The 18,109-nt window shown below is 33.8% G+C and overlaps 3 protein-coding genes across 18 annotated transcripts in view; 2 read left to right on the plus strand and 1 right to left on the minus strand.

Moving 5' to 3' along the window:
• The window catches only part of rps6ka2 (ribosomal protein S6 kinase, polypeptide 2), a 109,990-nt gene extending 102,449 nt beyond the window's left edge, over positions 1-7,541 (plus strand). For 2 of the 4 annotated variants that reach the window (XM_087278908.1, XM_087278907.1), the window contains one exon: positions 1,743-7,541. In XM_087278908.1, the coding sequence (XP_087135034.1) occupies positions 1,743-1,868 (126 nt within the window). In that variant the 3' untranslated portion in view covers positions 1,869-7,541. The remainder of the gene's footprint in view (positions 1-1,742) is intronic. The other 2 variants (XR_015505614.1, XR_015505615.1) reach the window with 2 other exon arrangements.
• Positions 7,542-9,286: 1,745 nt separating this feature from the next.
• Positions 9,287-15,299, plus strand: gins1 (GINS complex subunit 1 (Psf1 homolog)). The gene is given in 7 exon segments (NM_001006081.1): positions 9,287-9,461; positions 9,618-9,682; positions 12,271-12,369; positions 12,451-12,541; positions 12,633-12,749; positions 13,656-13,730; positions 14,754-15,299. Coding segments are annotated over 7 exon segments (591 nt in total). The 5' UTR covers positions 9,287-9,386; the 3' UTR covers positions 14,823-15,299.
• The window catches only part of ninl (ninein-like), a 64,141-nt gene continuing 60,938 nt past the window's right edge, over positions 14,907-18,109 (minus strand). For 8 of the 13 annotated variants that reach the window (NM_001281798.3, NM_001430845.2, XM_087278092.1 and 5 more), the window contains 1 exon segment: positions 14,907-16,194. In NM_001281798.3, the coding sequence (NP_001268727.3) occupies positions 16,003-16,194 (192 nt within the window). In that variant the 3' untranslated portion in view covers positions 14,907-16,002. 13 annotated transcript variants of the gene reach the window in all.

The raw sequence follows: 18,109 nt of genomic DNA on the forward strand, positions 1-18,109 counted from the left end.
CATCCATCTGCTGCTGCATTTCATCCACTGCCAGGTCAACTGTCCTTTATCAAAGTGCAATATCGCCACCTAGTGTCTACTCATAAAACTATATCTGTTCCAGTTTAAAAATGTAATCTGGAAGAAATGAATCGTTTATTACTTGGACTTATAGTTAAACCGGGGAAGCTACTCTGAAACTTGATAAGCTACAAGCCACTTATCAGCAATTGTAGCTAAATTACTGTCAAACTACACTATTAGAATAGTACACCGAAGATATACTATCTGTTTTGCTTCTGTGCATTACCAGTGGGCCAGTTTTGCAAATAATCTTTTTTTATTTATTTATTTTTATCATTCAGATATTTGGAGTGTGATTTTTATTTTATTTTCTCCAGCAAGAGAAATTTATTTATTGCATTTATTTTGATAAATTATTTGAAAAACATTTCAAACAGTATTTCTGACATTTATTGTTATTTAAATAATAATAATTATTTTTCAATATTTGAAAATATAAAAATATTAAAACACATTAAAAACAGTATTTCTGACGTTATTGTTATTTAAATAATATATTTTTAAAAATATTTGAATATATAAAAATATTTAAAATACATTAAAACAGTATTTCTGACATTATTGTTATTTAAAATAATAATTATTTAAAAGCACTAATTATTTTAATGTATAAAATTATTAAAAATACTTTCAAAACAGTATTTCTGACATTATTATTATCTAAAATAATAATAATTATTATTTAAAAAATTAATTATTTTAATATATAAAAACTATTTAAAATACATTAAAAAAGAAATTTCTGACATTATTATAATTTAAAATAATTATTACCCAGAAAAAATATTTTCACATAAAAAATAATAGAAAATACATTAAAACAGAATTTCTGACATTATTATTATTTAAAATAATAATTACTAAAAGTAAATTGTTTTCATATATAAAAAATTATTTGAATATATACAAATTATTTAAATTACATAAAAAATAATATTTATTTAAATAAATAAACAATGTATATATATATAAATATATATATATATATATATATATAAATATATATATATATATATATATATATATATATATATATATATATATATATATAAATAATTTGAAATAAATAATTTGAAATACATTCAATCAGATATATAATATATTAACAAAACATTTTCTTTAGATGGCAAATCTTAAACCATTAGTCTTATTTTCAGTGTCAGATCCTTCAACAGTTATTCAAATATGTTAATTTAATTTAGTGTTTAAGAAATATTTATTTTTAATATAAAATTGGAAAACATTAATATTTTGTTGAAATATTGTTTAATGAATTCAAAGTCCAGTGGAAATATAATTATTCTGTAACAGCACAAATCTCTAATGTAACATTATTATTTTACAAATTAACAGTTTCTTCAAAAAACAATAGCATACAGTATAAACATGACTTCACTGAATACAAAATGTTACTACAAAAGTTCACTATGAGAGAGTTTATTCCTTTTGATTTCAACATTTTATCATATGCTAATATTGAATAAACCCAAGCTCTTGTGAAATAGCAATGTATACAAAACGTATACAACTGTTTGGCTTACTGCCAACCCATGTTATTCAATTATGTTAACTAAACAGATTCTATAATAGATCACTACTTGGTATTGTTTATAGGTTCAACTAAAGCTTTAACAACACATCTATAATATATATATTAAACCTATGTCCTCATTTCCCAGGGTGCGATGGCTGCCACATACTCTGCTTTAAATCGATCACCTCAGGCACCAAAACTAGAACCAGTGCTGTCGTCCTGTCTGGCTCAAAGAAGAGGCATGAAAAGACTCACATCCACTCGTCTATAGCGCTCCAGACAGAGACACAAGCAAGCGTCTACAGCTTTAAGAAATGTCACAGCGCCCAAGCTCTCGGACGAGGTACCAGATGACCGGCAAAGCTTCCGGAGCACACTGAAATCCAATTGGGTTGACCACAGAGCGTCAGAGCCAAATGATCTGCCGAGTGTCTTCGCCGATGTGGAGATTGATGAGGGCCAGACGCAAAACATCACAGCTGTCAAGGCTCAAAGAACAGGTCTTTCAGAGCGTGAAGCTTTTGTGTGTGTGTGCTGTTTTAATGGTTCATAGCAAAGAAGACAGCTACTGTATGGTTCCCAGACTGTGTGGATGGAATCCCATAAAGCACTTGGATGGAAAGCCAGTGGTTTGTACAAGCAGACACTTCATTTAGAGCCATGTAGAAGATAACGGAAGATGCTTTGGCTTATCATGGTGCAAGTGCTGTACCTTTAAGCTATACGCGCCAGCACTATTAGCATCTTCTCAACACGCATGCCATGTATAGTATGTGTTTTTATGACAAACAAATGGTTTTAAAATGCTAACGAAAGCACAAAGAAATCTAATGTGTCATTTATGTTCTCTCTCTCGGTTCTACTAGTAACAACATTTCAAGTTTATTGGTTTAATTGCTAAGACTTAATACAAACAGTTGCTTTTAATCCTAATATTTATGCTTGGTTTCTTTTTACTTTGTCTTGCTTATTTGGACCAAATTAGTTGGTTGTTTTGGTTGATTTCATTTTTCTACATCTATTTTTATGCACGTTTATATTTAGTTCTGTTTTTTTATTATTTAAATTTTCATTAAAGGTGCTGTATGTGCATTTTTGATTCTTCTAAAACATAAAAGTACCATAGTATGTTCGCAGATATTTAAGAAACATGCTAAGTGAACATCCTTTCATCTGAAAAGCAATGCTATGGCCCAATCCCAATTCTATTTTTGTACTCCTCTCCCTTTCCCATGGCCGTTGAAACCGAGTGTTAAAGGGAAGGGCTTCAAAATTTACCTCTAAGAAATGGGACACCACTGTAACACCTGCACACGTCATCATATGTCATTGCAATCTATTTGTTCATATGAGATCAGACAATGGCGACTGCTGTAGTTATTCCAGTTGCGTTATTTTTTAGTATTTATCTTCAGGAAATCACTGAAGGCAGGTATCATGTTATCATAACGATATAATGTGGCAATAAGATCGTAACTTTACTGTGTATTGACACCGAGGCCATATTCATCTATGTAAACACACCAAAACAACATTAACATTATAGCAGACATTGTAAAACGATCCTTCACAGCCACTAGACATTACTGACAGGGGATTCGAGTGTCAGAATGCTGTGGGACTGCTGTACAGGAGTTATTATTAGGGATTATAGATAGTGAAATCTAGCAGTTTTTGTTTTAGCTGGGTTTTTTTTTTAACGTGGTTATGAATATATTAAAACATGTGCTTGTTTGTTGTAAAAATATGTAATAATGACAACAAAAAATACTAATTTGTGCATCTCCTGACTTCTGGGTGCAGCTATGCTGTTGTTGTAGACCACAGGTGTCAAACTCAGTTCCAAAAGGGCAGCAGCTCTGCACAGTTAAGTTCCAACCCTAATTAAACACACCTGATCAAACTAATTGAGTCCTTCAGGCTTGTTTGAAACCTGCAGGTAAGTGTGTTGGAGCAGGGTTGGAACTAAACTGTGCAGGGCTTCGGCCCTCCAGGAATTGAGTTTGACGCGCCTGTTGTAGACGGTGTATTCTGAAAAATGCGAATGAACCTTACCCCAGAATTGGGACAGGGGTAAGGGGAAGGGTTAAGGGATAGAATTGGGATTGGGCTTAAGTCAATTATTTTGATAGTGTGCTGATCGAATGTCTGTCTTTGGTTTGGTCTCTATAACCTGCCCACGGCCAGTTTACTTAATTATATTTCGTCACCCACAAATGCCTTGGTGAAAGTACGACCTCCTGAGGACAGAAGCAGCCTCCGAAATGAGACACAGATTCATAAAAATCCACATGAGGCAGTTTTGATTAGTAAATAATACAAATATTACAACTTAAACAGCTTATAGTGAGCAGCTTACAGTGTAATGCTGCATTCACACCAGACGGGGATGCTGTGTTAAGCACGAGTGGTTTACATGCCGGCAGCTAGCTCTCTGCAACTCTCACATGGTCGCCAACTGAAGCTAAGTAGGGCTGCACCTGGTCAGTATCTGGATAGGAGACAAAATGGGAAATCTTGGTTGCTGCCGGAAATGGTGTTAGTTAGGCCAGCAGGGGGCGCTCAACCTGTGTAGGTCCTAACACCCCAGTATAGTAAAGGGGACTGTATACTGCTCAGTGTGCGCCGTCTTTCAGATGAGACGTTAAAGCAAGGTCTCGATTCTCCCAGGAAAAATCCCAGGATGTTCTTCGAAAAAGAGTAGGGGTTTAACATTGGCTTCCTGTCCAAATTTATCCCCCGGCCTCTGTCCATCATGGCCTCCTAACCATTGACATTCCGCGGCATGATTCGCGTAAATAAGGTGGCACAAATCACGCGAATTGTGTCATTAGCATTTTTGACATGCTTAACATGTGTATCACACATTACGTGTGAATCGCTCGAGATGGAAAATCTGGACTTCAACTTCGGACATTCGCGCCACTGTAACCAATCATGAGCTTACTCATGTAGGGAAGTGATTATGAATGTCGGTTGTTGGTGTCTAGAGGGGAAATCCTCTTGCAGACACCGGACAACAGTTCATCAGACTGGGCTCGCTGTTTTTCAGCTTTGCTAAAGCACATAATGCACAGCTATTCTCTCAATAAAATCCTTGATAGCCATTTAGCAACAAAGCTAGAGTCACAGGGCAGACAGAACTTAGCAGGCACACAACATCATAAGACGTTAATATTAGGTTGGATTTATGTCTTGACATCAGGTTACCAAAATTCATTGTCTAGCCAGTGTCTAAGGACGTTTGTTAACATCCAATAATGACGTCAAATTATGTTGATATTTGGTTGCTTTTAGGTTGTGTTGGAAAGTGACCAAAATCCAACGTATGATAGATGTCATAGTAGAAACGTCCACACAACATCAGAGTGTAACATGAATAGAGGTTGATATTTGGTTGATTTTAGGTTGGACATTGACATCAGCCTGATGTTGGGTCAACCCGATTTTCATTCCCAGACAAAATGGAATGTCCCGGACCAGGGGGGTTGAATCAGAGCACTTACTCTGGTCCCCCGGGGCTCTGCGATTGCTTGGGAAAATTTCTAATTAAACCAGAACAAACCATCACAATTGGCTTAAGATTGGCAAGCACATTTCAGGACATTGCAACCTGCAGAACCTGGGAAGTAAAAAAAAAAAAAAAAATCCAACGTCCCCACAACGTTGGGGTACAACGTCAATATGATGTCTTCTGTCTTCTGCAGGAAAGCCCATAACGTGATTCTGCGTCTATTGAGAAGTAAATTTGAAACGTCGATGAAGCGAATTTGATGCGTGAATAAAGCGAACAAACTCAAACTGTTCACGTGTCTGTTTACACAGCGAATAGTGCTATTTATTTGCTTGTGCTGTGTCTGGTGTGAACACAGCATCTTGATCAATAGGCACGCTTGTTGTTGATATTTCGTCAATTTGCCAATCTGTATGTGTGTCAAGTCATCAAAGGAGGGGCCGGGTAAAAAAAACTAATATTTTGAATTTCGTCTGCGATACCTAGTTCAATCACTAGGTGTCAACCCTACATACTGCACCTTTAAAGATATCCAATACACATTTTATTTTTTAATTTTTTTATTTATTTGTTTGTTTGTTTATTTATACTGTTTTAAGTGACCTTTATGCGTTAAAATGAAACCTAAACAAGTGCCACATCTTTGCACTAGATTGACTGAATGAAGATATATAAAATGAAAACTTTAGATTGTAAATATGTGCATGCATTTTTATTTGTAAATACAGATTGAATAAGACTGGCAAACTGTACATAACATATTGTACATTTAAAGATCCACATTTTGAAAATGTGAAATGTTTTATGTATTCAATTCATCATCTACATCTATACAGTTTTTCATAATAATCTTCTTTTTGACCATATTGCATAATTGTCCCATTAAAAGTCAGATTTTGCTTGTATGAAGTATTTGATGACAGTTGTTTGAGAATCTGCTCTCCAACTCTTTGCTGATTTAAGGATAATCAGAAATCTGCATGCCATGTACAATTTGTAGCACTGTTTGAAAGTTTTATGATAGCTGTACATACGAAAATAACCTTAATTTTGTATGATAAAGTGACTCTGTAGAAGACAGAAGTGCAGTATTTTTGTATGAAAATGATGAACATCTTTTCCAAAATGAAGATCTATTATCAAGAGAAATGTATTCTGTGCTGGACTGTAGCCAAACATTTTTCTTTTTGTATGTGCAGCCTTTTTAAGGGAAAATATATGATTTTTGTTGTCTAACAATACCAAAACAAATCTCAGTGCTTTCTACACAGATAATACTGTATATCCGGTGTAGAGACTGTAACTAGTTACAATGGTACTAACCAAACAATAATAGTATTAGGATCTGTCCTTGCTTGAAATAAATTAAAGGAACACTTCTTTTATTTTTTTATAGGTTTTTTTTTGCTGGAAATATTTTTTGGGGAAATTTGGAAAGGCTCATTTATGCTCAAGTCCCCTAGACTTTCTGTTTTTAGGAATCCATTCAGCTGATCTCCATGTTAGCCAGGAGCACGTAGCTTAGCATAAATCATTTAATCCAGTTAGACCACTAGCAACACACTCAATTAAAAACTGTAGTTTTTATTTTTTTTCCTATTTAAAGCTTGACTTTTGTAGTGTACTAAGAATAATGGACATTTTTCTAGGTTGATATGGCTAAGAACTATGCTCTCATTTTGACATAATAATCTGCATAATATGATTGCGTCTGTTTCTGCCATGGTACAACAGCTCTAGCAATATACATAGAAAATACTTTTTGTAGCCACAGCAGAATGAATCGCCAACTTTTCCAGCATGTGCTTTATGCAGCTGATACCCTTCCAGCCACAACCCAGCATTGGGAAACACCTATACACTCTTGCATTCACACCCACAAATACACTACAGCCAATTTTGCTTATTTAGCTCACCTATAGCACATGTTTTCAGGGCACTTGGTGGAAACCCACGGCAACATGGGGAGAACATGCAAACTCCACATAGAAATGCCAACTGACCCAGCTGGGGCTCGTACCAGCGACCTTCTTGCTTTGAGGCGACAGCGCTACCCACTGCGCCACCGTGTCACCAAAATAGCAACTTTTTGATTTATATTGGTCTTAGTACACAATGTATCTAGAACAGTCAAGCTATAAATATAGGAACATTTTCTTTCTTTCTTTTTTTTTTTTTGATTGAGGGAGATGCTAATGGTCTAATCCAATTCAATGATTTATGCTAAGCTAAGATAAAAGTGATCCCACCAGTCCCAGAGATTGTCTGAATGGATTCAAAAATAAAACCAAACAGTTTTAACTCTATGTGACTTGTAAAATGAACCCATTTCAGAAAAAACGTGGAGTTCCTTTAAATAATTGGAATTCTTTTATGCTCTGTGTTGGCTTGCTTACCAAAACTTTGTGAATAAAATATATCAAATTGTAATCAGACTGGTATCTTTGTTATGTGTGATTAAACCAGTTACAGTGATGTTTTTTTGTAGGCTTGATGAGACATGTTCACCAGTCATTTATCTGAAATTCGAGTCAAGTCTTGATCAGTCCTTCCATTCCTTCTGTAAAATAAATGATCATACTCAAAAATCATATTACCCAGACACATATGTTTCAGAGGTAAGCAAGGGAATCTACTGACTTTAAAAGTTATTGTCTATTAATTAAAGCACCCTTGTAAAAACATATTGGAATTTCAGTTCATCCTTTATGATCCTATAAGATTTTAATGGATTCATCAAATTCTAATGGACTTTTAATTTTTTTTATATTTTATGGAATTTCACTTTGTCTTATAGGATTTTAAAGTCATTTTGGGCATTCTGACTTAATTTATTGGAATTTCCACTTTGTCCTAGATCTGTTTTAGATTTTTTGAATTATTAGACATTGTGTTTATTATGGACTTTCACTTTGTTCAATAGGATATTTTTGATTGGATGATTTTTCTTAAAGTAATATTATAATATGAATATATAAAAATGCATTCATTCATTTCCTTTTCGGCTTAGTCCCCTCATTAGGATGGGGTCGTCACAGCGGAATGAACCACCAACTTTTCCAGCATATGTTTAACATCAATTTGGTCAATTTTAGCATACCCGATTCACCAGAACCACATGTCTTTGGACTTATAGGGAAAACCAGAGCACACCGGGGAACCCACGCGAACACGGGGAGAACATGCAAACTCCACACAGATATCTTTTCTTGTTAAAACGACATCCTTTCCCGTTATAACGAGATCCTTTCTTGTTAAAACAAGATTTTTTCCCATTAAAACGAGATCTTTTCTCGTTAAAACTATTTCCACCTTACAACGAGATATTTTTTCTTTAAAACGACATCTTTTCTCATTATAACGAGATCTTTTCTCGTTAAAACATCTTTTCTCGTTATAACGAGATATTTTTCTCATTAAAACGAGATCCTTTCTAGTTAAAATAACATATTTTCTCGGGATCTTTTCTCGTTAACGAGATCTTTTCTCGTTAAAACGATTTTTTTTTCACGTTATAACGAGATCTTTTCTCGTTAAAACGATTTTTTTTCACGTTATAACGAGATCTTTTCTCGTTATAACGACATAATTCGTTGTTTCCACATAACTAAGTCATTTCGACATGAGCCACAAGATGGCAGAAGAAGACAGCTCAAAGTGCTTTAAGTATCTTTAAGGTTCCGAAATTATAAAGCGTTATGGGAATTCACCAGGCAAATTCATTCATATATAGCACTGATGTGTTCACTTGTTGTTCCAGAATACTCTTTTGACATTAAATGTAACCCATAAATAGCTGTAGCCTTTTTGCAAGACATGATGTTCGATAATTAATTCATTTAGCAATTTTGTAACGTTTTAACTGCCTATATTGCATCTTTATTTATCACATTTGGTTTACATGAAAACATCCCGACCAGTTACATCTATTTGCCTCCAAAATTGATTCAGTCTTTCCAACGCTCCATCATGCCCGACTCCAAGCACATTATTACGGTGACGCATTGCTGCCACACACATACACCACTGTCTGCTATATAATGTGTTTGAGCGCTAATAACACTGAATTCGTTATTTGAAACCAGCTGTTCGAAAGGGCCGCTTCTCAGACGAGTCAGAGATACGTCAACGCTTGAAAATGTCCTATTTGGCTCTCCGTTGTAACTTTGAGGCTCACGTGATCATAACAACACAAATTGCCGCGAAAACTTCTGAATAACGCTGGAAAATTGCTAGCTATACTTTATCTTTAAAAAGCTTTCAAACAAGTTTATAATGTTCTGCGAAAAGTCAGTGGAGCTCATTAGAGAGCTTCATCGGATGGGCGACGGCCAGCTGCCTGCTTTTAATGTAAGTAAAACGCTTCGTACGGTTATTTTGTTGCGCTGTGTTCACTAAAAGACAAAGTTAGTAACACTTGGCCGCAATTTAATAGTGACAACTGTTTATCATTAGCACATGAGTGTAACGTTAGACTCATACCGGTTTGTCCCTGGTTTTCCACAGGAAGACGGTATTCGGCAGGTTCTGGAGGAAATGAAGGCTCTGTACGAGCAGAATCAGACTGATGTGTAAGTCGTGTGTCTCCATCACAGTAACTTTAGAGTTGTTTCTTTAACGTTACTAAGTACGTTAACTTTAAGTGGCAAGGTATGTGCAGTGTTATTACTTATAAAACATCTATTACTAAATCAATACAATTGTTTTCGTAGAAATAAAGTTGAAATATATAGTAAACATTGAATGAGCCCCTGCGTTCTGAATCAATCTATTTTTTTATTAAGGTAAAGCTGGTTTCCTGTCTGTCTGTCATTTACAGTTGAAGTCAGATTTATTAACCCCCCTGAATTATTAGCTCCCCTCTTTATTTTTCTCCCAATTTCTGTTTAACAAAAATATTTTATATTTTGTCAGTAGTACCTTTCTAAACATAATAGTTTTTATAACTCATTTCTAATACCTGATTTATTTTATCTTTGCCATGATGACAGTCAATAATATTCGACTAGATATTTTTTAAGACACTTCTATACAGCTTAAAGTGACATTTAAAGGCTTAATTAGGTTAACTAGGCTGGTTTGGATAATTAGGCAAGTTATTGTATAACGATGGTTTGTTCTGTAGGAGCTAATAATTTTGGCCTTAAAATGTTTTTTGAAAAAATGCTTTTATTCTCGCCTAAATAAAACAAATAAGACTTTCTCTAGAAGAAAAAAATATCAGAAATACTGTGAAAATTCCCTTGCTCTGTTCAACAACATTTGGAAATATTTAAAAAAGAAAAATAAGATTTAAGGTGGTTTAATAATTTAGATTTCAATTGAATGGCGAAAGAAAGTAGTTCCTCATACAAAAGAATTTTGAGGCTATTTGTGTTTGATTTTCTTTTTTATATACACAATTATGCCGTCAAACTGTTGTATAAACGTTATATCACACTCGTAGCAGTGTGATATGGCTGTATATCATTACTGATGGGCAGGGCCAGACGGAATCTGCGGATGTTTTTGCCATTTCTGCTGAGAATTTTGGTAAAAATCTGCAGATTACTGCGGAATTATTTTGGGAATATCATAACTAAAACCTTAATATGTGAAGTAAAAGTCATACCTTTTTAACTTTTATTTCATGTTTAAAATGTAAATCCAATTAGATTTACTTTATTTGGTAAACAAAACAAGTCTCTCATAATATCTATACTAAAAGACAGAAAATATGACTTACAAACTGCATTGTGCATAAATCAGATAAACATTTTCATATTAATTAATAATATTACTGTAATTAATTTAAAAACTGAATAAATATAGATTTACACATTTACTCAAGTAAATAAACAGAATTAATAATGGCCTAAAAATCTGCAAAATTCTGCGCGCGCAGATTCCATGTGGGCCTACCGATGGGACACTAACAATGCAAGCCTCCCACAGGTCCCGATATACAGCCACATCACACTGCTACTTATGTGAGATTGTTCATATATATATATATATATATATATATATATATATATATATATATATATATATATATATATATATATATATATTTTTTTTTTTTTTTTTTTAGATGGAATAAAAGTTTTTTTTTTTTTAGATTATATGTACATTTAAGTAGATTTGCTACAGAATAAACAACTGTTATCCTGTAGATTGCCTAATTTACTTGGTTAAGCTTTTTAATGGCGCTTTTAACTGAATACGTGTAATCTTTCAAAAGGTAACTAGTAAAATATTATGTACTAGCCTCATGACAAAGATTAAATAAATGAGTTATTAGAAATAAGTTATAAAACTATTATGTTCTAAAATGTGTTCGTAATGTCTTAATGAAGAAAAATCTTCGTTAAACAGCATTTTGGAGATATTTGAAAAAGAAAAGGTTTCGCAGGAGGGCCAATAATTTTGCCTTCAACTGTGTACACACACACACACAAATTACTTATGAACTTAAAATCTGCTAATAGTGAGTATTAGCACCACTGGAATTAATTAAATTAAATTTCTTTGACATTATGTCATGATTGCTCAAAGTCTTTGTTTATGAAACCTACATAGTGGATTTTTAGTTCATATGGACATTTTTAGCAAAGTGACACCGGAAAAGATTAAACAAATTTGATCATGTTTTAACACTAAAAATCTTATTTAATTTATGTTTTATTTCGTTGATTTTTTTTTTTTCAATTGTATGTTTAGTATTGAAATGTTCCTGCCATGAAAATAGCCTTGGTTGCTGACATGGCATTAAATAAAAAATATATTACATTTAAGTTCATATAAGTAAAAAGTATGAACATTACTCTAAAGCAGGGGTACTCAATCCTGTTCCTGGAGGAAAAAATCCTGTTTCAGTTGCTACCCATATCAAACACACCTGCCTGTAATTATCAAGTGGTGTTCAGGTCCTAATTAATTGGTTCAGGTGTGTTTGATATGGGTAGCAAGTGAAATCTGCAGGAAGGTAGATCTCCAGGAACAGGATTGAGCACCCCTGCTCTAAATGTTTCCAGTAGCACTCAGAGAGATACTAAAGGTCATTTACATACCTAAAGGCATTCAAACAACAAACTTACAAAAAGGAAAATAAAAAGCTCATTTTATTTCAAAAACCTTCCCTGACCCTGAAATTAAAGTCTAAATGCTTGTCTTGTAGGAACGAGGCAAAGACAGAGGGCAAGAGTGAACTAATTCCATCCATCAAGTTTCGCCACAGCTGCCTGTTGAGGAACCAGCGCTGTATTGCCGCATATTTGTGAGGGATTCACTTCTGCTACATTTCCTAGATTCCCCTTCACTCCTGTGTGCTCGAACACTTCTCTCCTTCCTTTCACAGATACGATCGCCTCTTGCGAATCCGTGCCCTCAGATGGGAATATGGCAGTGTATTACCCACCAACATTAGATTTCATATGTGTGCTGAAGAGGTGGGCTTGATCTTCTGTGTAGCAGATCCTATACACCACTTGTTTCTTCTTTGTCTGTGTCTGACGCTAATTTTAATGCTTTATGAATCAGATGGAGTGGTTTAATCAGTACAAAAAGTCCTTGGCAACTTATATGAGGTCAATCGGGGGAGAAGAAGGCTTGGACATCACACAGGATATGAAGCCCCCGAAGAGTTTATACATTGAGGTGAGTGCAGTGTGATTTTAGGGGACGTGTTGTTGTCGAAAATGTTCATACAGATCTGTGAACACAATTTGAAAACGCTGGATTTTACTTGTCACTTTGTAAAGAAACGCTATACAATACGGTTCTGTAGTTCACCATTGTTGTTACGATTGTCAAGTACGTGAGCATGCCTATGGAGTCAACATTATATTTACACTCACAGGACACTTTATAAGGTACACATGTCCAACTGCTCGTTAACGCACATTTCTAATCAGCCAATCACATGGCAGCAACTCAATGCATTTAGGCATGGGCTGCGTCCGAACCGCATACATCCATACTATATAGTACGCTAAAATCAGCATGTGAGCCGAGTAGTATGTCTGAATTCATAGAATTCGAAAATCCATAAACGAGAAGTACCCGGATGACTTACTGCATCTGGCGAGATTCTGAAGTGCGCATCCCACGTGACCATGACAAAAGGGGGGATGTAGTACATCCCAATTCCATTCATACTTTTTACATTCATACTGTATAGAACATACTTTTTTAACAGTCGAGAAGTACGTTTAAGTTCAAATGCAGTACCTACTGAGTAGTAGGCGGTTTCGGACGCAGCCATGGTCAAGACTATCTGCTGCAGTTCAAACCGAGCATCAGAATGGGGAAGAAAGGTGATTTAAGTAAAAAGCATTTTAGCAGATGTATAGAACACGCAAATATTTTAGTTTAAGTGCATGATGTCATATTAATATTTTTCATATAATCTTTTACAAAAAATGGCTGAGTTACAGTATTGAAATTGTTAAATTTCATATAATGTATTCTAAAAAAAAAAAAAAATCACTCGTTTAGTTAAAGATGCAGTAACACTAACATCACTGATTTGACTTCTCTTTCTATGTTTTTATTCTTCTTCAGGTGCGCTGCCTTAAAGACCATGGGGAATTTGAAATAGATGATGGCACCGTGATTCTGTTGAAGAAAAACAGCCAGGTAAATCTATTCTTAAAAAGGCCATAAAGACCATTTCATTGTGGTGATGTCATTAGCCCATAAACAAATGCTTATAAAAAAAAAAAAAATATATATATATATATATATATATATATATATATATAAAATTGACATTTTCTAGTTTGTAATTTTTATTTTTTGCAATATCTCATTTGAATTTTAATGTATTTTTTTCCACGCCTAAAGATGTTAGGTAACCAAAGTCTATTTTAATGAATATAACTGTTTAAATGTACCAAAAATTGTTGTCTGTATTCACTAAGCAATGGATAAAAATATTCATTTTAGAAAGGGGCTGTACTCACATATTGTATTCTTTTTCTAATCATTCATCTATTTTAACTCTTATGGATACATAAGAACATATAAAAATGATTGCAAATAAAATTTAACACACTTATTTTCAATTCTAACAGTTGGAAATATATGTAAATAGCCAAGGGCATGTGAAACATATTTTCTCTGGAGCAGGCTAGCTGTAAAGAATAAATCTCCATAGTAATTTATTTAGTCTAACCCTAATGCAACTGAATCAAAGCTAAATTGAGCCAGGATATCCTCAAAATACCAGCTTAATCCCTTATCTTATTTTTGTGCAAGACCCCTCTGCCCATCATTTCTGTTTGTTGTCAAAACTGACAGTTAGGGGGTGTGTGGTTATGTTAGCCACACCCAATACCTAACACCACTACCCTTTTTTCTTAATGACATGCACAGATGAATTGTTAACAAAATCATATGGTTAGTTGAGTTAGTTTAAAGTCATGCAGTTATACTGTAACATCTCCAATTATATAAAATAACTATAGAAAATAATATTTCATAACTTGTGTTATTTGTAATGTGTTACCCCAACACTGATAATTTTCTAGCTGTAGTTCAGTGGCTACTGATGTTTCTAGGAAGGATTTTAGAATTCATCATACAGTCTGATTTAAACATGACTTTATAGCAGCTGTAAGTGCTTGTGTGTGTATATATAATGAATGTTTCTCTCTACAGCACTTCTTACCCAGATGGAAATGTGAGCAGCTCATTCGGCAGGGTGTATTAGAGCATGTCATCTCCTAACGAGAAGCAGCCGTACTGTGGATACTTTAACGTAAATTGACTCGACATTTAGTTGATCTGGTTGTCCAATCAGAAAGCAGCATGTTGTTCACAGGTAAAACTTTACTTGGTCACATTCTTTACAATGGAAAAAAAAACAAACACATGATGCATTTACCACAGCCGTGTCTCACTTTCATCTCCCAACCTTTAGCCAGCTTCTTTTAGACACACAACTGTAACAATTACAATAACTTATATCAAAGTGGACTTTAGTGCATCATGATTGTGCCTTTAAAATATAGCATTTGTATCAAAACTGTACATCGTGTGAATACTGTGCTTTTGGTTATTGCACCAAAATGGGCATTAAAACAGCAATAAAAAGAAAAAGTCTTTTACTAGCAAATACTTACAAGGATGTCTGGGCTTCGTACCCTAAATCACAGTAAACAAAAGAATGTGTAATGCTTATTTCTTAGATTATCAAATGCTGTACCATTTTCTTCATTAAAATTCAGCGGCCTTGAAGCAGGCACACAATGTAGCCTTAAAGAGACAGTTCACCCATAAAGAACATTTCTGTCATTTACTCATCCTCCAGATCGTTGTTGAATACAGAAGATGTTTTGAAGAAACCAGTAACTTCGTATTTGTTTTGTGTCAATGGTTACAGGTTTCCAAAATTCAACAGGTTTTCTTTGCAACAAGTCAATGATGTGTAATCACTCCTTGTTCATTTTTGGGTGAACTATCCCTTTAAATTCTTTACTCTTCATTCTGTTGAAACAGCATTATTTAAATACAGTGCACTCTTATAGTTACTGCAAGACAGTGCATTATCTGTGCTCTCAATTTAACACTTTGATTGTTTACTGCTTTTACAAAAACATTTTGCACCAAAAGGAAAAAAAAAAAGTGCACTAGCGAGTGAGACTTCACAGTCCAGTGCAGAAATTAGTTAATGTTGAGGGATAGTTCACCCAAAATTGAACATTTCCACACCTTTTAGTTAGTTATTTTCTGAAAATATTTTTTTGAAAATGTTAAACCAGTAACCATTGACCCTCATAGTAGGGAAAAACATACTATTGTTGAAGGCAGTTTTCTGGCTTTCTTCTTTTGTGAAGAAAGTCAACTAAGTTTGATACAAATGAAACAGTTTTAAGTTTTGGATGAACCATCCCTTTTTAAGACATGTCTAAGCTGTGAGTGATGCTGGGGCGATTTTACGTAAGAGTTTATTCAGAGCAATGACTTTCTCCTCCAGGAGGAAGGACTTTTTCTCTGCGCTCTTCTGCCTCTGCTCGGTCACCTGAAGAGCCTTCATTAGCTGAGAGTTTTCCACATAAAGGTCCTTTAACAGCACGTCTGACTTGGAATTTTTGGCCAGCTGTAGGGGGGAAATGAGATTATCAATTTACAAATTATCAAGCCTCAGAGCAGTATACTAATCAGAGCACAGTTACAAATGACATGGTCATACTGACCATAGGGCTGAAAATTACATTGATATTACTGGAACTAGTAAACTTTAACACATTTATTGAGATGTTGACAGTCATATATGGTGTCCCACGTTGCTAAAAACACTATTAGGACATTTATTTTTCACAGAAAAATAATTGGTAACACTTTATAATAACTACACACTGAATCATTTACTAAGCATTAGCATCTAGTGAATTCATTATTTGTTAAGCATTAACTCTACATTAATAAACGTTAGTAAGCGGTTTATAACTGCAGCTACAAATGCTCTATTCTTGACTTATTAGCACCTATATAAATGTGCTTAATAATTGTATTTTCATATTTAGTTAATGATTTATTTTTCATCACTAAATTAAGTATCGCATTATTTACAAACCATTTGTATTTAAGAGTTGAAGGTTTTTAAGATCATTCAGAATGAGTTAGAACATTATTAATAAACTATTGAAATCAACATTTATATATCTTATTATTCAGGCATATACTAATACTTAACTAATATGTTAATAAATGCTTTATTAACTCAACTTCATGCAGTTTTGTGACCTAATCTAAAGTGGATTATTCATGCTTTATAAATCCCTTATAAATTACAATTAAAGGCTCAGAATCAAATAACCAATAATCTTTGCAATCTTTTCTAAAAAATAAAATTACTGTCAAGTTTAAACATTGCTGAATAACAGGAGTGCCAAAATATGACATAAAACTGGATAAAACAACAAAAACTATATAATTTAACAATATAATTAGATGCAATGTTTAAACTGTACGGTGATTTTATTTTTGATCAGGTTGCAACGATTTATTTTTCATTTGAAGTACAGTTTCATTTGTATATCTTTAAATGAATAGGAATGAACAATGTCATTTTTCCTGTTTATAATTTAACTGAGCCTTTATTTGTCATTTATAAGGGATTTATGAAGCATGAATAGTCCTTACTTTAGATAAGGTCACAAAACTGCATGAAGTTGAGATAATAAAGCATTTATTAACATACATAGTAACCATTAATATATGTCTGAATAATAAGACATATAAACGTTGATTTCAATAGTTTATTAATCATTTACTAATTCATTCTGAATTATCCTAAAAACCCTCAACTACTCTTAAATACAAATGGTTTGTAAATAATGCAATACTTAATTTAGTAATGAAAAATAAATCATTAACAAAGTATGAAAGTACAATTATTAAGCACATTTTAAATATGTTTGTAAGTCAAAAATACAGCAGTTGTAGCTGCATTTATAAACTGCTTACTAACGTTTAATGTAGAGTTAATGCTTAACAGATAATGAATTCACTATTTGCTAATGCTTAATAAATGATTTATAGTGTGTGGTTATTATAAAGTGTTACCAAATAATTTTTGCGTTGTTTATAGCAAATTCATTCCTGCGCTTTAAAAATATATTTTGAAGCTTCATCATGGCGATGAGATCATTGTTCAAATTTCAGCGTGGAGATTAGCTGCCTGTACCGGCTGGTACAAAGTGATGTCTGAGTCTTCAGCACATCTGTTCATTAATTCTTGAGAAAGGCCAATCAGCGCACTCTATTGTGATTAAGATGCAACTTAATATGTATGATATAACTTCGAAGACTCCTTTTACCTGTTAACAGTGTTCAGAGAGACGCCACATCGCGTTGCTAACCGTAATTAAAACAAGTAGAAGAAGAATTGTTCTGAGACATGGGACATCAGTGTTGAGTTTATAAATGTGCCATAATAAAGGTTTTGCTTTCATTTTCCTGCTATGAGAGCACAGCTCTAGTGTGGATGCGTGTGGATTACAGTGGTCTGC

Source organism: Danio rerio, chromosome 13, assembly GCF_052040795.2.
Source record: "Danio rerio strain M-AB ecotype USA chromosome 13, GRCz13ab, whole genome shotgun sequence".
Lineage (NCBI taxonomy): Eukaryota > Metazoa > Chordata > Actinopteri > Cypriniformes > Danionidae > Danio > Danio rerio.